General features: G+C 43.4%; 2 protein-coding genes across 2 annotated transcripts in view; both read right to left on the bottom strand.

Moving 5' to 3' along the window:
• Positions 1 to 4,697: 4,697 nt before the first annotated feature.
• JPT2 (Jupiter microtubule associated homolog 2) lies at positions 4,698 to 16,429 on the bottom strand. Its single transcript, XM_076351422.1, has 5 exons — positions 16,312 to 16,429; positions 10,513 to 10,661; positions 9,874 to 10,016; positions 7,908 to 7,953; positions 4,698 to 7,164 (listed from the first exon to the last, which is right to left on the bottom strand). Exons 1-5 carry the CDS (start codon positions 16,353 to 16,355, stop codon positions 6,980 to 6,982), a joined length of 567 nt encoding a protein of 188 aa, XP_076207537.1. The 5' UTR covers positions 16,356 to 16,429; the 3' UTR covers positions 4,698 to 6,979.
• A 3,755-nt stretch (positions 16,430 to 20,184) lies between these two features.
• LOC143166677 (protein cramped-like) overlaps positions 20,185 to 24,048 on the bottom strand; it is a gene marked incomplete at its 5' end in the record, with an annotated part of 55,258 nt that continues 51,394 nt past the window's right edge. The window contains one exon of the mRNA XM_076351267.1: positions 20,185 to 23,591. Coding sequence (XP_076207382.1) covers positions 23,427 to 23,591 — 165 coding nt within the window. The remainder of the gene's footprint in view (positions 23,592 to 24,048) is intronic.

Raw genomic sequence — 24,048 nt, 5'->3', positions numbered from 1 at the left:
GTGAATTCATTTCACACCACAGACAATTAAAGGATTTGCCCGTTGGAGTCTGGTGCAGCAGAAATTTGGGGGTGGGGTGAGAAGTCACAGAACTGCAAAATCACAGACTCCACATTTTGGCGGTGACCTCCTGAGATCACCTAGTCCAACACCCCCTGCTCAAGCAGGGTCAGCCAGAGCAGGGTGCCCAGGATTGCGTCCCGTCAGAGGTTGAGCATCTCCACAGATGGAGACCCTACAACCTCTCTGGGCAACCTGTCCCAGCGTTTGACGCCCACACAGTAAAAAAGTGCTTCCTTGTGTTCAGATGGAATTTCACGTGGTTTAATTTGTGCCCGTTGCCTCTTGTCCAGAGAAGAGTCTGGCTCCCTCGTCCTCACTCCCTCCCAGCAGGTACTTAAACACACTGACAAGATCTCCCTGAGCCATCTCTTCTCCAGGCTGAACAGCTCCAGCTCCCTCAGCCTCTCCTCCTGTGAAAGATGTGCCAGTCCATTTACCACTTTTGTGGCCCATCACTGTACTCCCTCCCTAAGTCACATCTCTCTCGTACTAGGGAGCCCAAAACTGGACTCGGTACTCTGTGTGAGGCCTCACCAGTGTTTTCACTCAGCTGGTAAATCGGACTCCTTCTAGACTGTGGCTTTAAGTACATCCCTCAGCCTCCAGTCACTGTACTACTCCTCCGTGCTGAAATCCTGCAGTTGCATTTTTTTGTAGTGGGGAAAGCCCATGGCAAGTTTCCAAATGCGATTATGAAAAACCACATGCTATATACTTATGTTGGAGGCTTGTGTACAGAAGAAAGTATGTGTTCAACAGAGCTGATTTTTTGTGTCAATACTACTAACACCTGGTTTAAAAGCAGTGACCAGCCTGGCTGGCAGGAAGTCCTCAGCTTTCTCAGCTGCAGCTAAACTCAATGGAGTTGGTCCTGTAACAATTGCTGGGATACCCACTGAAAGTTCTGTACTTGGTTCTTCATGGAACAAGCTCAAAAGCCAGCCATTCCTGTTTGCCATCCCATAACCTACTTCCAAATTACCAGAAAAGAAACTTTACTCTTCTGTTTTGAAGAAGAGTTGTGACGTACTTTCCTTAAGATCTGCCATTGGTTAACAAAGTTCATGACGATGCAGCACTGGAAATCTCACTGCCTAGTCTACCAGGTTTCACTGTGAAGCATTCCTGCATATTTCCTACATTCACCGCCTAGGAGAACTTCTGTTGGCTACAGAGGTTTTTGTAGATACCGTTGTACAAAGATCCCTGCATGTGCTTTTAAAAACCCTTTCATACAACCTGACGATGTGGGGAGATCCTAGTGACCTTCGAGTCTGTTGCACAGGCACCTTTAGGTTGGGAGGATTCTACTAGAGCCTCTTACAGGCAAAGAGTTGTTCATAAAAGACTGCTCATGTCTTTCAGCTCAGATTAATAAAGCTTGAAGCTGACGTAACAACAGTAAGGAGGTAGAGAATCAGCCTTCCTGCAACAGTACCTGCTCATCTCCACTGGAGTTCATCAACAGCTTCCTGTTACTCCTCTTTAATTGCTTTTTTTATTAATTACTCCAGTGATGACAGGAAAGCCACCTTCACTTTGCCTGCCTTCCTGATTCTTGCTTGTCACCTGCTGTTGAGATGCCAGAGCTCACTTCTGAGAAACTTCTTACAAAGTAATTGCATGGCTCTCTACTTTGTTTGAGCTTGTAATGAAAATGAAAGGGTGGCATTCACAGAGGTCAACGTGCTGCAAGAAATGGAAAGAAACAATCAGCTGTTCTTGTTTCACTTTTGTAGTGTTGCACTGATCATGTATACAGGTAACTGAAAACCCCCACCCCTCAACCCTCTCCCCAGCCTTGGGCAACCCTGGAAATGGCGAGCTCTTTTCAACAATATTCTTTGGCAGAACCTTCCTCTTGCATGAGACACTGTGGATTGCAACTCTTAAAATATAAACTGTGAAACTTGAAAGTGGACTTTAGTTCAGGCAACTCACACCGAGGGGGATGCTCCCAGAAGCCAGAATATTAAACACTTTTACACAGCGGAGCATACGCTTACATAAGTTTGTGGGAGGTGGCAGTGGAGGAAAAGCCATCATCTTTATGAAGAAACTGGCACAACATTAAGTTCCCAGTTACTTCTGACCGACCTCTATGCTTCTGATACACTTCGACACAGAGCTGTTTGTGTTTTTGGCTTAAGTGGCATATAGCATACACCCAGCAGTAGCATGGGAAGGATAATCGAGAAGCCAAAGGCAGCATAGCTACTATTTAAAATATATGTATATGTAGGAGGGAGGAGGAAAGCAGTAGGGTAAGAGACCAGAATTAGAAGCTGGCTGGAGGTAGAGAGGCTGACGGGTAAAGCAAATTACTGCGTTCTTGCTGGTTATGGCCAGCATTTTGACCTGCTTGAGGAGGAGGAGGTCCTGTTAACAGTATAAGGAGTTGCAGCTTGAAAGAAAGGGAAAGCCATATTCAAGAGGGCATAATCTTCATCCCCAGAAGCAAGATAAAACAATAAAAATAATCAGGGCTGCAAATTTAGCAGAATAATTAAAAACTGCTCTTTCTGCTCACTGACTGTGTTTTCAGAGGGAGGAGCAAGTAGCAATTGGGCTAGCAGCCTGGACATCCAGCTTAGTCTGCTGGCTGTTTGTGGGGGTTCTGTGCATCAGTCCTTGGCCAGCAATAAATCAGTACCCAGTCTACTTCTTGCACAGCTGATAACAGGTGATGACATAAATGGCTTATCATGTGCCAAAGTCTCTCTGTAATCCTGCCCTCTGTTACCAGCAGATAGCCTATGCTCACAGAGGTCTGTATCCTTTTGCTTTCTTTAGTCAAGTATAGCACAGCATCCTAGTTGTGACCCTACTTTATTCCTCAAGAAAAATAAACAATGGAAAACTCCAACCTCAACAATGTTCTAAACCATCACCTTTTCCAAAGGGAAGCGATACAGGATTTCAGCAGAGCTTCAAGCTGAAATTCAATAGGAGACACATCAGAGGGCTTGAACAAAATGCCAGGTGGCCAGCTGGCTTCCAAACTATGAAGATGCAAGTTGACAACTGAGCACACTCCACATGTTGACAGGCATGCATCAAACTGTTCTCCACCACACGATCACACAGGTAGCCAAGATACTCGGACGTCCATGCACCAGTGTAATCATATTATACGTAAGCAACCGCAAGAATTTTTCAGGAACATACCACAACAGTTACTCATTTAGGGCTCAAATAATTGTCTCCACACAAGACTACTTTACATACGTTCTCTCGCTAAACAAGCCCCAAGAATGTACTTCAGGTATTCCAAGTCTGCTTAACCTCTATAAATCCTTCAAAAACCCACAGTAATGCTACTTAAAACACTGACAGAGAAGACATTAATCTTCCTCATTAAGAGTGCAAAGTGGGCTGTTTATCAACAGTTATGCAGTGATGTAACAGAAGGACAATATGAGACAGTGCTTGCCTAAAAGGTATTGCATGGAAGCCAGCAGCCTTAATAGGGGAAAACATGCACTGATCTGGGTTAATCAGGTTCACAGGGGATCAGGAGGGGTGACACGTTGCAGCTGGGCTGTTCACTAGAACAGTGTTGTCTTGTACTGGACGGGCATGGTGACACATTTAGGAACTAAGCAGCAGCTATGCCTAGAATTGTACACGACTTACGAAAGCACGCAAGTCATCCTTTAACCACTTTCCAAGCTAAGCTTATTATAACGATACAATAATTTCCCTTCCAAGACTGAAACAGTAACCTGGATAATATTCTATCTTAAGTGTTTAAGCTACAAACCTTCAATTTAGGGGCAAAGCAATGAGGTAATGTATAGAGTTGCAAAGTGAAACTATGTTGTAGTCTACTAGTTGGCAGCAGTTCAAAGGAAGGACAATCCTTTATATTGTCCTATTATAATGTGTTATCTATCAAGGATATTCACAAGTTCCCACACTAAGCAGATCCTACCCAAAGCGTTGTGAATGCTTGAGAAAAGAGTTCTGAACTATAAATGGCAAAACTCTCAGTGCCAAATACAGAAGTCACTGCAGAAACAAGTGCTGGCCGAGAGGCTCTGTAGGGCATCACAATCTGTGAACACAGCAGATTTAGAACACCCCGGCTGAGAGGCTGCCATGTCCAGCTCACCCGGAACTGGAATTTCTGTAGCTGCAGTTACCTCCACGCTGTCAGCCAAGACAGTTTGGCACATGAGGAGAGTTTTACACACTCATCAAAAGTGTAGAAGCGGGGGTATGACTTCTCCACATAAAGAGCCTCCCGTGCTCAAGGGGAATTATTACACTATTCTACAAATAGACTTAAAGAGTTAAAATATTTGAATATTTAACTCTATTTACAGCATTGCTGAAGAGCGTAACAGCATCGCTGCGTTGTACAGAATGCCACGGAACGTTGCCCACAAAAAGGCACTGACCTGAGCAGCCTGCCCTTGCTACTGTCCCTTCACACTCCCCAGGGGTAAGAGGTGCTTGTCTCATGAGCAACCTTGAGCAGGATGTCACATCTCCAAAGCATACCCCCCACTGCAGAAGGCCTGAAAAGATTTGTGCAATTTTTCCAATTTCAGATAACAAAATTCACCAGTGTATCTACATTGAACTAGATTACCCGTTAATTTATAAAAGCAGACATCTACAGCACACAATGAAGTAACAAAATACAGAGGTTTATTGACAATTGCATGATTTATCATTTGATTTCCAGTCCCCTTCTGTACTGGAGAAATGTTCTTATCAATCTTACTTGATGAGTTGAAAACACGGTTTAGATTCCAAAGAAAGAAATGCAAGAAAATGAACATAGTTTAACTAATTTAAGGCCTAGTTGGAAGTTGCTGTTTAAAAGACAGGCACTGTAGCCAATGCACATCAGGTACTAAAAGATGCGAAGTCTAAGCTCAGTATTACAGGTGGCGTCAATTACACCAGACCCTTCAATGCAGAAAGCAGCCTCTGGTTGACTTTTCCACACCATAGCCTCTTAAAACCCTGTCAAGTACTGGAACAAGGAGTTGAAACAGATAGATGTGTCAGACTCAGCCGGAGGCTAGACAGCACAGACTCAAGAATAGCCACTAGGAAATACATGTTTGGAAGTAACATAAATCCATTACAGGGTTGCAGTTAGAATCACCATCTTGTTTTCCTAGGGGAACAAATAACAGGGAGCTCCAAACCTATCTGAAAGGTACAAAGGCATTGAAATCCCTGCTTTTCATGGCTATTTCTACCCTTAGCACTGCCCCATATATTTCACTTTCACTATTTGAAAAGGCAACTAAGTCTTCACGCAGTCATCCACCACTTCTGACATCAACTGAACTGAGCAGTCTAAGGGAGTACTATAATCACAGAGTATTTTAGCACCTGGCCCAGAGATAGTCCCCTCTAAACAGTAGCAGTTCCCAGGGAACCTGGGCTAGAACAGCAGTGGATATACGCAGATAAGGCCACTTGTTCTTTGGTGTACCTGAACAACTCCTGTTTTGATATGTCAAATTTAAAAAGTCACTATTAAATACATTGAACAGTAAGCACCTAATGTTAACATTCATATATCAAAGCTCTGGATATGATCAGAAAGTCCATTCAGGGAACAAATGATGGGAGCTACCCTCCCCAACAAATGTTTGTGCAAAACATGCACATCTTCCAAACATGATTTAAGATAGCCAGCGCAACCAAAACATTTGTATTGCTAAAGTCTCTGCTTCTCCAACTAGGATAGTCTACAGCATGTCTCAAAACAACTACAACTGTGGTTTGGGGAGAATCCACGTAGTTCTCCCAACCTTACCAACAAAAATCTGAGGCAGTCAAAGGCAAACATAAGGCTGACCGACAAGAAGAGAATTCACTAACAGAGTCAGCACAGACAAACAAACAAAAAAATGCACTGTGGTGAAGACAGTAGAACAGTCCTGGTTTCCGCAGGGTACAAAGTAAAAACCTTTGCAGAAGCTAAGGCATTTCTATACAGGTTGGGTCAAAGCTAGCTGGCTGGACACCTCAGTATATTCTCCACAGTCATGGTACACTTTACATTGCTTCTGTTCAAAGAGTACCATAAAGCTATTGTTTGCACCCACATCTTTACCAGAAAATGTGCAAGCACTCAGCCAGGATACTTTAAATAAAAGTCTTCTAGAAGCACCTACATGAAACAGTATGTTGGACTTATATTATCACTTGTCAAGAGCTAGTCATAGTAATCAGCAGATTACCGAAGGCATCAGAAAGGCCTGAATACTCTGGGGAGGGGAAGACCACAATATTTATTAACATACGATGGTTTGTAAGTATAAAAGAAACTTCCAGCATGTTTTGTCCTTGTATCAGCAATCATGTGCTGCAAAGCAAGAAAGGAGAAAAAGAGAACCAAAGACTGAAGACACTCAAAACCACGGTAGCACTACTCGTTCCAGCGGAACGTATTTACATTAAAGTGACTGCAAGGCAACTCACACTGTGAAGCTGCATCCTATTGCCTCGAGGAAAGCACAGCCTACCTGCTGTGCTTCAGAATGTTTCAGATGTGACCTCCAGGTCCCTACCCATTCACAATGTTTTACGTGTTGACTGTATGGATAAGCCTGACTCCACAAGAGTGTCCTGAGCCACTAGCTAGCTAAGAACCTAACAGTCTGATGAACTCACCACAAAGTAGCACTGATCTTTCACAAAGTTACACTAATGTCCCCCTCTGCCACCCACCCAGGCAGGCCAACACTCACACCTTCCACAGGGCACCCTTTCCCTCCCCAGCCCTCCCTCCCCAGATCATCAGGTTATCCTTCCTACACACTTTAGCATAACCCTCGTCCATCTGCCTAAGAATCTATCCACAAACAATAGCCTATAAACTGACCTTGCAACCACAGACAAGAGTTACTGTGCAGACTCCGTTAGTGAAAGCGAACAGATGACCCTAATAGAACGCAATACTGGATTTCCCCCCCGGTGGATTGAGAACTTTGTTGTGTGAGCGTGGCCTTGGCCCTAGTCGAGGCTCATGATTGTCTATCTTGGGTTCTGGCTCCTTGCATCGCTCCTCTTTGCCCAGATCTTTTTTCTCGCCACCATCTTCCAGCTGTGGTTTGATATTTTCTGTAGCTGAATAAAAAGAAAAGGGATTAGATCAACTTGCTATTCTGTAGCACACAAAGTGCCTCACCTTCTGTAAGTTGCGTTATTTCCCATGTCTCCCATCCATAGCACACTAAGGTTTCTCTATACCTGTTCATTTTTCCTGAAGGAAACAGGTGCTGAGGAAGAATTTCACTATTCACAACAATTCCTCTCTTCCTTCAGCAATCTTTCTAACAAAGATACGTAGGCTAAGCAATATACCTTCAGAATTATTTTGGCAGTTTCAGGCAATTAAGAGATGCAACATACCAATGAATCCTTTCACACCGAGCTTGAAAGCAGCGTTCCCATCGTTCTTTAACAATAACTAACTGAACAATAATACATTTTGTCAATCAGCTATTTGTTACTTACAACTACAGAAGGCCAAGATTATACACTTGAAAGAGATGGCAAGGGAGGAAGAAGCAATCTGGTAGGATTTTTTCTATATATACAGATTCTATATATATATATATATACACACACACGGTATCAAGCAAAGTATACACACACACACAGAGAGTATCAAGACTGTGGACTTCTCCTCAATAAGAGGAAGAGAACCATTTCCCTGAAGTTAAGTGATTAAGTTTCTGACTCACAGAAGGAAAACTTCCCTGTCACATTACCCTAAACACCAGCCTTAGTCTTATATTTTTAAGAGGAAGCATAAGAAAGAGCTTATCTTCTCAAAGAGAACAGAGAAAGGAATTTCTCTTGCTGACCTTCTAGCTTCTTTGGTGTTTCATCTTCTTTCAAGACAATGTGATCCTGCAAAGAAACCAAAAACTATCTTAGTATATTATCGTTCTCAAACAGTAACTCTGTCACAAAATCCTTCAGAAAGTTTTGCTTTGTTTCTGATCTAAATTTATACGTTTATCATGGTAAAAGGCAATAGCTGCAGACACTATGTGCAGCCCTGCATCCCCTCTACCACTGCATAATCCCAAAAGCAGTGGCAGAAGGAAACTCCTATGTTATGTCCAGGTGCACAACTCGGACAACTCATCGAAGCACAGATGAAGACGCTACATTAGTTCATTAGAGGCTTAAAACTTTGTCTATGATAAACAGTTCAGTCCAAAGGTCTGGAATTACCATTCTTGTCAAGCACCCGCTACCATCCAGGAGAAGTTGGTATTCACAACTAGAACACAAACAGCCCTTGAGCACCCTATTTATATTCAGCAATTACTGTCTTCAGCAAGTATCCATAGTGATCCGAACAGTCAGGTAATTAGCAAAACCTTTTAAGACCATTTCCCCAACAGTCCCAGTTGATTGTCGGAAATACACAGCAATACTTCAGAAAAGCTTGCATGTTTTCCCACCCATGAAATTCAACTTGCAGTAATTTTTGCAAATATGCTATCTCCTTTCCATCCCAGTATTTCCCACAATTCCAATGCTCTAATTAAAGACATAGGAATTTCCAAAGTGTTGTCCTCCATTTAGTCAGGAATTCACAGGAATTAATGTTAGATTTTTAAAAAAGCAACTAAAAAGAATCAGAGACCAGCCTGATAAAGGGGTACAGAGGAAGAAAACAAAGCCCTTTCCTACACCAACAGCACTACTCCTGACAAAACCTAGCTCCCACTTTTTTTTTTCTCTCCTCCCTTCTTATGACCCAAATCCCCCAAAATACACCCCTGAGTCTGTATAACAAGTTAGGCAAAACCACACTACCAGCACCTTCAAATTTAAGGAGAAAAAAGGAGGGAAAAAGAAGCTAAATTGGACTGATCTTTTCTCCCTAAGGTTCCAGGAAAAAGGAGACAGCTACTACTTTTTCAGCACAAAGACAACGAGCCGTGTTTCATAGGATGTTAAGTTTCCAGGCTATCCGACATGTCAAAAACATTGCCAAAACAGTAGCTGCTCACTTAATAGTACCTACTTAGAGTAAGGCAGCAGGCTGTAAATCCAAATATAGAGCATTTAAATACAGAAATAAAGTAATTGGCAATGTATCCTCCTTTTATCCAAAACCAGATTTGGTCATAACTACAAGCCTCTCCAACTATTACACATCCCAGCTTTAAGATCAAAAAATGACAACTCATATAGCAAGACACGCTTTTGTCTGACATCACAAAATCAAGTGCATGCTGGACCTGACACTCAGAGCTGATCTTGAGTTAGCTGTTGATCACTTAAGCTTAGTCTCGTGCTAAAGTGCTTTCATGCTGAATGGAGATACATATATTTAAGAGAGGTGAAAGGCACAGCCAGGCCTCATGAAGATTTATGACTGTAGCTCACTGGTGTTCACCGACTTTCCAGAATTGGTATCAAGATCACCTCTGCCAAACGGCAGAATAAAGAGAAGTGTCTCCTCCCTATCTAGCTTAAATGCCTCTTGACTGTGTGCCAAGAACTCCAGCTGTACCTCACTTACAAGGAAGACCAAAGGCTTCAGAAGCATTTTTTTTTTTTTTGAATACACATCCATAGTCTAATTAATAGTTTGACTGCAAACTACAGAGCACGCTGAGATCTGATATACCAAAGATAACAAGCTATCAGAAAGAGACTTCAGGAATAACTGTCTAATTTGAAGTCACCCTATGCATAATTCAGGTCTGTCATCTTAAAAAGAATACAGGCATTGCATTGTGACAAGATTGTAAGACAACTCACTGAGCTGCTAGCTTCTTGGTTTGACAGCGAAAGAAGTACAAATACCTTAGGCTTGTTTGGGTGTGCTCGCACAACGCTGGTAGATACAGGAGATCCAAAGATATCACTTGTCTTCCCACCAGGTGGATTCATGCGTGGACGAGGCTGAGCAGAACTAGAATCCTCAAAAATACCGCTTTCTTTTCCCCCTGCAAGGCAGTTGTTAGCTTTTTTTCTAGATGACTTAGTTTTACCACACTATATTAAAAAAATTTTAAAAAGATATGAGTTCAAAGACTTCTAGGACCCTACTGCCTAGAGACTTACTTTTGCTTGCCTGAAGATACTAGTTGAAATCCTTTGTTACAAGAATTCACTAGAGGATCTCAGATTCACCACTGTACTTGCTGCAGCTAACTGATGACACAGCTTTAGAATAGAAGCAGTTTCCTTTCATCTTTTCCTAGACCTCAACTCGAAAAGAATTAGACTTGGATGATGTGCTAAGAAGTCTGTGAACATGTAGATCACCGAAATATTCATATATTCAGCAGTCTGAATAGATTTATTGTTCAAGCCCACTCAATTTGTAAAAATGCAACTAAAAAAGACAGACAGATCACAGTGTTCCACTTTAGGAATACGAAACCAGTTCTGTGCTGCAATTCAGAGCCCAACTGTGCTGAAGGAGGTGGCTGCTCTTACCTGGAGGGTTTGTTCTTTTTGGAATGTTTTGAGGTTCTTCTGATGCTCCAAAGATATTGGATGCCATCCGGTGTGGCCTGCTTGAAGAAGAAACTTCTTCTGTGTTCCCAAAGAGATTACTAGAACCTCCTCCAGGGGGCTTCAACACCCTACATTGCAGAATGAGAGAAGCGAGAGAGAAAAGTTTGTTTGAAATTTACAGCATTCAACGTATTTGATGTCCCCTCCCCATTCTCCCTTGTATGTTATGAATAACTACTCTGATCTGAAGTTACTTCAGGTAATTCTGCTACGTCCATGAAGTATTTACTTTTCAAGAGCTGTTCTAATAAAATATTCTCAAGTTCAGCACAAATATTGCCAGCCTCCTTTGTCAGTCAATTTGATCATTATGTTACCTACGATTACTTGGAATGGTCATAACAGTGCCACCAGAACAAATGGCCATGCTAACTGTGGTCTTCCAGAAGCAACAGGAGATTAAGACGTACAACTCTGGTTAGCCTTTTAAAAATAACCATTACAGAATCAGACTTTCTGCAAAACTGCACGCACTGACTTTGTACCTGTAACACAATTGAAACCCACTGACTTTTAGTTAAAAGCAGACATTTCATAACTACAAAAAAAAATTTGCTAGTTTCTACAGTAGCTAATATGATAACCAATGGTTGAGTTTAGAATGGAAAAGTGGAATGCCAAGAAGCCAAATTTTTAGTGGTCAAGATGGAAATCCCTTACAACCAAAGCTCTGCGCTTCGGTGTATCAAACAGATCCTCATAAAAATTGGAGGTTACAACAGAAATGGACTGACTTCTTGAAAACCTACCAGAAGTCATGCTTGTCCTTAAGTAGTAAGTCCACAGTTAATACCTATGCCTTGCTCAACAGACTTCAGGTCCTGTCCTGAAAAGGAACTGAACTACTGCGTGGGAGTAGAATCAGTGGAATTAATTGGACAATTAACAGAAAAAGCATGGGAAAGCAATGAATACCTAGGTATCAAAAATAATTTTTGCAGTTATGTCTGCTTGACCAATTACCCACAATCTTAGCAGCTGAGCAATAGTAACAGGTGAGTTATACCTCTTCTAATTTGAATACCTGGTCTGGGACCTAAACTAACCTTTACTTTCATACAGGTAAAAGTTATAAATTGCAAGATCTTTATCCCACTCCACCTGAACAGAATTCTTTGAATTAATACAACACATCCCCTCCATAGATCTGTGACAGGAGCAAGCCGTTTCAGGTTAGATATCTGCCAGGCATAAAAAGAGGTTCCTCTCGGAGCCAAGATATACGCCAATTTAACTCTAAGATTTAATTTCACAATAGCAGAGATATTTGGCTACCCTGTCAGAAAATGAGCTTTGTCAGCATTTCAGATCTCAGGATGCAGAAAGCCGTTCTATCCTCTTTGAGAGGAAGGAGGAAAAAAGTTCCTCTTTTAGTCTGGGAGTAGTTTATATAGCCAGAACCAGCCTCAGAGAGACTGTCTTTACTGGCCAATTTCAATATTTTAACCCTTAGTACAACTGTGGATTTAATGAACCCCTTTAGCTTGAGGGAGTAACTAGAATTTCAGTAGACAGGACAACTGTCTTGTCCACTGCACAGGTAAGATCATATCGGAGCAGAAGGTTTATTTACAATTTAGCATCCAACAGACTACAGATCCAACTGTGCTATAGGCTTTCTACATATCTTAGAAGGTCTAAAACTGCTATAAAACAGACATCATCTAGGCAAATTATGTATTTTGGTCATTCACAATGGTCCAGAAATCATGAGGCAGTTTAAGCATTTAAACTTGGGAGATGGAAGGAAGAGAAAAGGGAACAACAACAACAAAAAAAACCCCACAAAACCACCCCAGAGGAGTTTGGGAAGGGGCTCCTGTTAAAGAAATAGGTCTGCTAGTATCCCTCATGTAATTTAAGCGATTTCTGACTTTACCCATTCTTTTCAGCTTTTTTTTTTTAACGCATCTAGTCTTTCTTGAGTTCTAAGTATACTATCAAAGAGACTGAAAGGAAGAGAAATGTAGTTTATACGGATGGAGTTTCTTACATTACAGATTCACTCCATTTACCACGCAGGTTTTTTAACACACGCCTACAAGCGTAGGAGGGAATAACAAAATAACTACATTCAGATTTTTTTGGTTTAAGAAAAACAACCAGTCATAAGAATCAAATTAGTTCTCATTCCTGCAACTGGATTGAAGATCCATTGCAGAAAAAAATTCTAGAGAAACCCCATTTTAAGATTAAAGGTCTTGATTATTCAGTTAACAAACTTAATTAAGCATCAAAAGAAATCCACCACTGATTGCTCTTATATCGTCCTCCCATTTTCAGCTCAGTATACATACTAAGAAAACCCTACTGTTGCAATGAATAAGTCAGAGGCATCACTTGAGGTGCTTATGAGGCACTTTGAAATCAGCATAAGAGGTGGCCTTTTCTGCCAGCATAGCGCAAAAGAATGTCTTGACTCTACATACACAAAGTGGATTTGCCTCCTCAATTTCAGAAACTTCTAATTGCTAGGAACCTTCCAAATATTCCATAAACTTTCAAGCGACTGCAGCACCAGGTCCATAAAATTCTAACTAATGCAAAGTCAGATAACTAAGTCATTCACAGGAATTACCAAAAATACTGAAGTACAGCAACAAGGTCTTCCAGCTTATCATAGCACAGAGGACAGGGTTTTGCATTCCTTCACTTCAGCCAAAAACTGGGGAGAATACAAAACTATTTTCTTGCCATGTAGCCTCTAGAGCATTGCTGACCTCCTTGTACTCCCATGACACTCAGTTCTAGATCAGAGTGAGATGCGCAGGTCTCCCATACCAAATAAGAAGGTAAGATTTGGCCTGTGAATCCTACCAAAGGAAAACAGCATGCTAAACTTGATAAGCCAGCGTGAGCTGCTTCAACAGAGTACAAGGAAATTCAACATACACTTTATATTAATTTTAGTTTATACTTTATAGTAATTTTAGTTTATATTGGTACTATGCCAGTTTACATAGAGATATTTTTGTGTCTTGCAGCCAGATAAGTTAGATCTTCTTTCTTCCTTTGGCAGGGGGCGGGGGGGGGAGGCGTTGTTTTATTCTGTTAAACAGTAATGAAAAAAACCCTTTGTTTTCTATGCAATCTAAATCTGTCTCTTCTCCCACTTCCCTCCAGTAGACTAGAAGTCTGTCAATTCATCTAGAACAGCTAAATTAAGAACCCTACCCTGTAAGTTTAAAAGCCTCTACTAATTGCTTTGTTCTCTTCTGGCAGGCTTGAAGAATTTTAATTAGTTCTTGTCATCTTTTTTTCCTACATTCTAACACACTTGAATTTGAATGCCTTTTCCTCATTAAACCTTTCAGCTGACCTACGGAAGAGGTGCGCCAAGGCTTATCCATTACTTCAAGACACTGGCTATATAAATTAAATATATATTTTTTTTAATTCTCCCTGAAAGTTAAACACTGAAGTCCTACTAGTTTTCAGACACTTCTAATAAAGCAGGTAAAATAGGAGAGTTGCATTATATGTCAGAGACCATCACTAAGGTAACTAGCAGAAAGCAGGTGTTAAGGTTTGGAACACCAGGCTCTCAAGCAAAGACCAGAAAGTTCCTGGGGGCACTCCTGCTGATGGATCAATACAAACTCATGGCTCATTAAATAGCTCACTCACCTTATAAACAAACAGCAAGCTTTGCTAAGTCAGTTATGCTCTTGATCTGAAAGCTCTGCAGTACTCTGCCATAAAACTGATGGGGCAGAGGGGAACACGTGTATTACATTTCCAAGATGGCTACAGTTAACATTTTCAGCTCTATACAGTAGTTGTGAAACTGCTCGTATACGAGCTGAATTGAGGATACATAAGAGCTTTATAGCGTGCACCAACAGTAGAATGATACAACTCTGTCCTGCTTTGCTTTCAGAGCAACAGCAACTCTTAGACACGCAATTCCTTGTTTTATTTTGGAAATGCAAAACTTCCTTAAAAATACAAAGTTTAATAAAATAAAACTAGTTGTTAGCTGTATCACTGTACACATTAACTGGATCACTAGAGACACGTCTCACTGGACAATGATTTCAGTGGAAGCTTTCCTTTAAGATATTTTTCACATAATTTATTTCTAACAGTAACACCCCTGTATTATGAAATGCAACGCATTTGTTTATAATTTCCTCGCAAAGATTTTCACATTAGGAAGAGTTATTTTTTCCCACTTCCACAGCTGTTGGTGGTTGCTGCAAGGATTTTGAATTAGGCTCAGTTTTCATTAGAGAAACTTCTACACATCAAGAACTGCAAAAGGATTTGCATTATCATCAAATAAAGTTACCATCAAATAAAGTTATCATCAAATATTAATTTTAGGGAATTAATAGAATAAGCTCTGGAAAAAGTGCCCTTAAACCAAGTACTTTTTGCTTTTGACAGCACAGGCCGTACGTCAATAGTCACCATCTCGGAGACCACTATAAAATCCAATAACGTAATGTATTGCAGTGCTGCAGTAAGCATGCTTGCTGTGCCAGTCCGTTTATATAGTTGTCTGCGTTGCTATAGATTGTTCTCAGGCACGATGAAAACACTCTGCCACAATGCCAGAGAACAAGCTGTAACACGACCACCTTTGCTTGCTGTTAACTAAAGTTATGATGATCTGCATTCCAGACTCCATCCAGAAACCAAATTTATAAGTTAAACACGGTCCAAAATTACGATGAGAAGAGAAGCTTCTCGGAGACTATACTAAGGGCAGAGCATCCTCAGGAGTCTTTTACAACCAGGTCATAGCTTAAAGCGACTGGAATAAAAGGCAAACTTAGAGCACCCTTACGCAGTTTCAAAACACTTCCTTCCTTCCCCTCCGAGCACATAATTACCTCACAGATGGATTAATCACTCCAGCTCCAAGTTATTACGATATACGCCCTCGTCCAAGTATAACAATATAGTTCAACTTCATAGGGCGAAAACAAGGTAACATCTGCTTATGCTTATGCAGGCGTTTGTGTCGGATCCTCTCAACGCTTCACAGAGCGTAACCACGTCCTCCTCCTCCCTCCCTGAGGGGGTACAAACACGGGGGAAGGAGGGCCTCCACAGCGCCAGGCCTCTCCTCCCGCACGGGAATCCCCTCGGGATCCAGACGCCCTCTCCACCTCGGTAACCCCCAGCAGGAGCTCAACCCCCCTCTCGGCGGGCCGGGGCCGGGCGCCGAGCGCTGCAGCCCCACGGGGACCGGCCCTGCCCGCTCTCTCTCCGCGTGTCCCAGGCGTGGCCCCGAGCCCAAGGCGGCACGCACCGCCGGGAGCGCGGCGCGGCGCCGCTCCCCACACCGCCCGCTCCGCCGGCGGCGCCACCCCCCCCCGCCCCCGGGGCGCGGGAGAGGTAAGCTGAGGCACGGCAGGGTCACCGGGCAGGCGGCGAGCGCCGCCGCCCTGCGCCGGCCTCCTGCCCCAGCAGCTACCGGAGGGATGGGGGGCGGCGTTCCCGCCCACCGCGGCCGAAAAGGCCCCCCCAGCACGGACCCGCTCCCCTCAGCCAGAGCCCCCCCATCTGCCTCCCGCCCCTCAGCGCCGCGCCGCAGCCGGAGCACCCGCCCTCAGCGCCGCGCCGCAGCCGCAGCCTCAGCCTCAGCCTGCGCCTCTCCCGCCTCTCCCTCACCCCGAACAAAGCCCCGCCGCGGGCTCTGCGCCGCCGCACGGCTCTTCCCGTTCCCCCCTTCACCCCCGCACCGCCAATCCACCCCCGCTGCGCCACCTGGAGCTGGGCTTGGCCGAGTCGGCCTCGGGGCCCTGGAACATGGTGGCGGACGACGGGCTCCACTCCACAGCCTCGCGCGCGGCGCTCCTCCTCGGCTGCCTGGACCGCAGGTAGCGCCGGCGGGCCCGCCCTGCCCCACCGTTGGTTGACCCAACTGCCCATCACGTCGAGCAGCCTATCGAGCGCAGCCCGCCCGGTCGACATCCCGCCTGTCCGGTGAGCCTCGCAGAGGGAGGGAAGCTTGAAAAGGGCCCGCGTCGTCATTCATCCGGGCCGCCTCCCATTGGTAAGACCGCGCGTCCGTCAGAGGGAACGGCAGAACCACACTGGCTGAGAGGCGGAGCGGGACGAGCGGGGGGAGGGCATTTAAAGGGCCCGGTAGGGCAGCGGCACCGCGACGGTAAGCGGCCGGCAGAGGGGTGCGGCGTCCGCAGCTGGCCTGGTCGTCTGCCCGCTGAGGGGGCGCGGCCCGGCCCGGCAGCCGCCCCTCCGCAGCCCCGGCCGCAGCCGCCCGCTCCCGAGGGCGGGCTCCGGAGCGTGTAGTCCCTTCCCCACGGACGAGCCCAGCCGGCCCTGCCTCCCGGGCGAAAAAGGCCGGCTTTTGTCCGCTGAGGGGGGGCGCCCTGTGGCAAGCGGCTGCCACGGCCCCGAGAGGGGTCGGCTCCGGTCCGCGCTTCAGTCGTGCTGCCCGGCCCCGGGGGCCTCATACGGGCATTTCACCCAAAAACGTCAAGGTAAAGCGAAACGCAGGAGGAAAACCACCATAAGGAGTAACCGCAGAGGCGACTTTATAACCTGGTGACTTCAGCACCGCGTCTGTTGGGAACCTCTGACGCTTCACCCAGCTTTGTCGGAGAGGAGAGGAGAGGAGAGGGTCACACCTCAGTCTCACGAAGCGCAGCTGGTGGGGAGGCAACGTGCATACACAGCTATCGACCCCAGCGTGCAACCTGACAGTAAACAATCCACCTGCTAGAATTCACCTCGGTCCCTGTCCCGGGAAACGGTGTCCGTAAATCGCTCACGGCTGAAGCAGCGCTGGGCAACTGCCACGCGAAAGCCACTGGTTTCCTGGAGAACCTGTGCTCCCAGGAGCTGGTACAGTTACACTCGAGGAGCCAACAGTTGCATGGCCGTTTTAGCCAAACGTTTTTGGTTGATAGTAACATTACAAGTTAACTTTTTCAGCTGGAGATTTTACTTAATGGCTCCACAGCTTTCCATATGCCAAGAAGTAAATTTGGAAGCAGCCGTACTGCTGCTTTTGTCTTGAAGGATTAAAAAAAACCTCAAACAAAACACCACCACACCAAAAATGTGCACTCTAACTGCAACATCTTGCTTTGCTCCATTTCTTACTTTACTAATCATTTGTTACTTCCGACTCATTCCTTCTGTTTTGACAGTGTTAAGTTTTGGTCATTAAGGGCAAAATTAGATAGTCTGTGAGAAAAGAAAGTGGTAGGATTCAGTACCAGCTTTGACATAAGGTGGGAACGAAGTGAAGGTCTCTCTTAGCTGTGAGCCTTTGTCACAGCATGGTAGAGGTGAGAAGCTGCACGGAAAGAGCTCAAACTTGGTCACGCAGTCCAGTTTTCTCAGTACACAAGTGGTAGAGATAAGTCCTCACTCTTTGGATGGAAAGGAAGCATCAAAGAATATTACTACGCGGGTTTGTGTTGAGCTTTTTAAAACGTTCCTCATTTCTTTTCATCTAGTTTTAAGAACACTCTTGCACTTTCTCAACGCGTAATTAAACTAAAGCTGCCATTGCATATTGCAGAGACCAAAATCCTAAATGTGTACCAAAAGGAACTAGTTCATGACAAAGATCACAGGATAATTCAGCTTGAAAGGAACCTCAGGACTAGAGTCTAACCTCCTGCTCAAAGCAGGGTGAGCTAGATCAGACCAGCATCCTCTGGGCTTTATTCAGTTTTGTCTTGGAAAGCTCTGAAGAGAGACACTGCACAACCTCTCTGGGCAACCTGTTCCCCTGCCTGACTGTCCTCAAGGTGAAAAAGTTTTTCTGGTAGTGGCTATATAAAACGTGATGGCCTGAATACCACCTCTACATCTAAGTTCCTGCTTATCTGAAGCTGTGAAGGAAAAAAAACAACCTAGGGGGAAAAAAAACCCAAACCAAGATATACGATACCCTTTTTATTGTACCCTTTTGCTTGGTAGTTTTTTTTGTTGGTTGGTTGGTTGGTTTTTTCCTTTCTTCCCCTTGTTACAGGTGACCATGGACAAAGAGAGGACGTTCAGGACAGACAGCCCTCTGGTTTGACCCATTTCTGACGCGCACAATTAGCGGACGCTACTGGGAATGGAAGCTGCAAAGCAAAACCAAACCCAACCAAAACCTCTCACTGTGGTGAAAACCATGAAAATTCTGGGATGGGAGATGTCAGTGGAAGTTATGCCACTGATTTCACTGAAACTAGAATTTCACCTCGGAAGGCTTGGCCTTACGGACAAATTTTTAGACACCCCCCCAGGGGCCACTGTTATGTAAATAAAGGTTAATGGAAAAATCTGATAGGGCGTGAATGGCAAGTAACACACTGGACATAAGTTAGACCAAGTATTAGTATGTATTTATGCACAAGAATAAAAACAGCTTTACAAGTTGAATTGGAAATTTAAACAGAGGAAGTTTAACAGCTTTTGTATATTATATTAAATAACCAAAACACCTTTTTCCAAAATTGGTAAAGAATAAATAATATAATTTACAATATGGTACAAAAAATAATCAGTAAGGACAGGCATTCTGCTTTATACATACACTATATAGGTATATTTATAATCTATAAAACAAATTCACATCTCAAACAAGCCAGAAACCTTAGATGATATGGCTTAACTATTATTAAAAGAAACAGCATTAAATTTTGCTGCCAGAACCATAAGCTCTAAAGCAGTTACCATGTTTCAGTAATTAATGATAACTTATTGCCGTAGTGCTTGCCAAGGTTTCACTTAGTTAACATTTACAACTTGCTGTGAAATTAAGAGATTCAAAGGTTTGAAAAGGTTAAAAAAAAGTGCAGTACTTTCCTTATAAATGCATCCAAAGTCTGAGTGTAAAAACCAAAATGCAACGTAATTTCCACTCTGGGATCTGCGGAGTCAGTAAATGAGATGTCTTTATAGATTAGATTTGATCCAAGCCATTTAATTCCATTTAGAAATACAAAGAGGGGTGTCAAGAAAAGGCTTAACAATGCCATATTAAAACCAATTAGTATTCCTATGCTTAGTAGATTTAGTGATAAAGGATAAATGAATTGTGTGGGTAATCAGGATGCAACACCCAGCAGAAAACCCAGTTAGCGCACACATGGGTAGATCGAACTCTTAGGATGCAGTACTGCTTTTCACCCAGACTATGATGGCAACAAAGACTGAATTTTCTGCCATTCACCTTGCTGAGCTACTCAGAACTTCCTTATTATATATAGTCACTAATCCAACACGGGGAAAGCCTAGAGCAATTAATACTAGAACTGGAGGTTGTTAGTGTCCATTTGTCCTCTCCAACCACCTTACAGTGCCCCAAGAAGCTATTAAGCTAACGAAGTCCTGTTTACCTCAAAAACAATCCTGCGTGCATTTCAGTATAACTTGCTGGAATGTTTGCTTAGGATAGGCTGACATTGTTACACATACGGATTTTGTTACTTCTGTTGGGGAAGCTGAAATAATTAAAATTGAAAGAGTTTTGTGTTCTACAAAAAATATATATACACACACACACAAGCATACATATATACGTGTGTGTGTACATATATATATATAGTGTGTGTGTATATACATACCCCCACACACCTCCTACACCCACCCACCCCACCCCGATTTTTCACTTAGCAGTCTTAGGCACAAACTGATGATGATTAGTATTGTAAAGCACATCCACCTGAAATCTAGAACTGGTGGAATCAGAGGCGTGTTTAAGTGACCTTTCACATAATAAGGATAACAAATTCTGCATCGATTCAAAATTACCACAATGACCTACGTTATTTTCACGTTTTTCCCTGATAAGACTTACTTGTCCTGAAAGGGCTTTATTATTAAACTGCAGTTTGCAAAGCATTACATTTCTGAAACCAAATTCTGTTTCATAATAACAACTTTTAAGAGGCTGATGCCAAACACATTTCTAACCACAAAATTCTGAGTGCTGAACTGACCTCTGTCATTTCCACTTTTGTTATGACTTGGCAGTCCAAGTCTACTTGCAAAGGTTCAGGATATTAACGTTTTCTGATCTCATGGCATCGTTAAAAATAGCCACTGTGCTGACTTCATTCTGCAATTCTGTTATTCCCCTATGGCAACTGAATGGGCTGAGAAAGGGCAGCTTGACAGCTCCCCGTATCAGGCGGCAGAAAGTCTTCACAGATCTTCATCGATGAAGTGCTCTGCCATATAGGCGCAGCAACACTGGCACTTATTCTAGGCAACCCAAGAGTCAAAACCAGCGTCACATCCACTCCGCTACCAGCATCGATACAGAGGAAATGCTTGTCAAGCTACGTAAATACACTGTAGACCATCAGGCTGGTCTTTCAATATTCAGAAGTTTAAGAATGAGAGTTCAGATTTTTTTTTTTAATACAGTACTTGATTAGAATGTATCAACATCTCCTCCTGCATGTCCCATAATCCACAGGTACAGTAGGAGCCCTCTACTTTTGTCCTGCAAGTCCGAAGGATTTTTGGAGGTACAGCATATAGGATAATCAGCATTACTAACGTTAAGAAGCCAAAACCAAGAGGAAACAAGCTGGGAAAGGCCGAACCAAAATACAGCTCAACTCTAAGTGAAACTTAAAAGTTTTAGAGGGAATGACTCTTGAGATTAATGGGTATCCTCTCCATACCAAGGATGAATGCTGAGAACGATACACTCCTCAGCTTCATGTTTCTGACAGCCTTCAACTTTTTGTATTCTAGGTTTACATGATTTCCTGATAATTGCATCAGAATTGTCAAACAAGGCTCTGTAAGAATAATGAAAGAGGAATAATGACAGAAGGACTTAATATCCCACATGACGTGCAGTCAGAATACAAAGTTAGCCCACAGGTATTAAATTCTCCATTCTTCTAGTCATGATTGTTTTCTTGCTAGTAATACAGGTTTGCCTCCCTGTTGGGAACATCTAATTGTACTAACGCTGTTTTTACACATCCGTATGGTTCCTACGTCGGAGGAGAATGTAGCAACCTGATACGTGGGGTCTTGGAATGTCATCCAAATCTCACTACTTTTTGAGTGAAATCAGGAAGGTTGCTCTGGGCCACACAAAAGGTGCATCAGAAAACGTGTTACATTTTCCTCTTAATGACAGAAAGCATAAGGCAAACTACATAGCGGTTAAAAAAAAAATCTGCAGAAAGCAGGGTAAAGTGACTGGGAAAACAGCAAATCCAATCAGTGCATCGTGAGCAAGGTTACAAGAAGAAACTCCCAGTCAAATGCCTTGTAAAAGTAGCTAAAGGCAGGTAGAACTACATCCACCAAGTATAGTGCAAGTTGGGAAAATGAACCCCTGATAATAGCCTAAGAGATGGAGAAGTTTTGTTTATTTATTAATAATATAAAGTTGAGGTTTATATAGGACTAGTCCCTTGGATAAGTTCAGAGCTACTTAAAACGGCCAAGGGACATCCTCTTACTGGAGAAGCAGACAAGTGCTTAAAAAAAAGGGGCACAATAAAGGTATTCTCCCTCGTGACCAGCAGGAAAGGAAATAGGAAAAGTCTCCTGAGTTATAAAGGTAGAATCGACGGACAACCAGCTGTAGAGAAAGTAACTTTCTATTCCTTTGAACCCGCTGGTATCAGGATCTGGGTCTTTCAAATATTGGAACACTAACATTAAATGCATAGGGATTTAGTAGATGGAGTACCAGATCCACTAGTGCCTGGGAGTGACTATAATGAAAAATGATGCCCTGAGGTACTACAGAGCACCTGGAATTCACAGAACAAGGAGGAAATAAGGAAGGACTAAGGGCTTAAGCTAGGGCTTGACACCTCTCCTCTTCATGACACAAAACAGATCTTAACAACTTTAGCATTCACATATTATTTGTTTCTATACATGACAATATTCTTTCCTATTTCCTCTCCCAGGTAAATCCTCAGTTTTTGTGAAGAAAGATGGCAATATATACAGGTTTCCAGCAAAGCCAAGACTAATTATGACAAAGCTTTCATAATGACTCCAGTAAGCTCTTTTGCAGTGTCTCCTGACTTAAAAAGCAACCGTTCTTCAGGGAAAGCAAACAAAGCACTCTCCCACTCATGGGATGAACTGTGCAATGCGATGAAGAATCTCAAAGGTGGAGAATATGAGTGCAGTCAGGATGATGATGACTGTGACACGTGATGGGGTTTAAAAATAGAGGAAACTCCCCAAGGATCCATGCAATACTGGGAGTAGGGTGAATCAGAGCTCCCCTACAAAACAAGAAAACAGGTACGTGCCCCTGCTGGAATGGTCAAACAACAAAACATAGCCAAAGAAACAGAATGGTCTATAAAAACGAAGCATCGTAGAGTTGCAGCGCCTTTGAAGAGAGTGCAAGAAACTTCAGTTTGACTGATTGATAAAAAGAGTGCCAACTAGGACATGTCAAGATGCAAAATGGTTCCCATACCCACCCCCACCCTTCATCCTCCAAAACTTCAATGTGGATCCCAAATCACGGCATTTTGATTACTACGCAAAAAATAATTCGCGTAGGGGAGCTTCTGGCAATACCCTTCCCTGCTTGAGCTTCTTGCTTAGGCCATTCCAAAGTACAAGTCCAGGACTGTCCCATAAACCTGCCATCTTACATCGCTGATGCAGGGGACACACCATTTCCTGTAATACTACGCCATGTTTCGTTGTTCCAAGTATATTGCACATTCCAGGACTTGCAAGTACTTCTTCAGACCTTTGAAGACAATGCTTATCTTTTAGAAAGAAGGGCACAAGACAGGGACAACTGAGCCTCAGCTGCTTCTCTGCAACCTGCCCTTGCCATGATCCAGCGCTGCAAGCTCCAACTTTAGCTGAACAGTCTACACCAGCCTGCTGGTCTCATACACTCACTGTGAGAGATCCCCAATTGGGGGACCGCCTCCTCCTCCATCAAACAGAATTTCCCTGCGGGTTGGCTCAGGTATTGACAGTTCCTGGGCAAGGTCATTAAAACGAGATATGTAATCTATGCTGTTCTCATTCATCATGCAAGCCAGCTGGGAATCCACCACCTAGAAAAGAGAAGAGAGAAGAGAAGAACTACATGTCAGTGGAAATTTCACAGAACCACAGAACTGTTGAGGTTGGAAGGGACACCTTGAGATCCTTTTGTCCAACCAGCCTGCTCAAGTAGGGTCAGCTAGGACAGGTTGCCCTGGACCTTGTCCAGCCAGGTGTTGAGTTATCTCCACGAATGGAGATTCCACAACCTCTCTGGTCAACTTGTTTCAGTGTTTGACCACCCTCACATTAAAAAAGTTTTCTTGTGTTCAGGTGGAATTTCATGTGGCGTGCCTAAAATGGTGCCACATCCCATTTTCTTCTGAAGGCAGTTTGTAAGATCAAGGGCTGCAACGTCACTTCAAATCCACACAAATAAATTATGATATAATCCTTTAATTAACACACGCCTTGACAGATTCTCACCACCTAGTAAGCAGAATCTTATTTCTGCCAGGAAGTGGAGCT

Source organism: Aptenodytes patagonicus, chromosome 13, assembly GCF_965638725.1.
Source record: "Aptenodytes patagonicus chromosome 13, bAptPat1.pri.cur, whole genome shotgun sequence".
NCBI classification, from domain to species: Eukaryota; Metazoa; Chordata; class Aves; order Sphenisciformes; family Spheniscidae; genus Aptenodytes; species Aptenodytes patagonicus.
The sequence above is the reverse complement of the archived record's forward strand: the minus strand, read 5'-3'. Positions and strand labels throughout refer to the sequence as shown.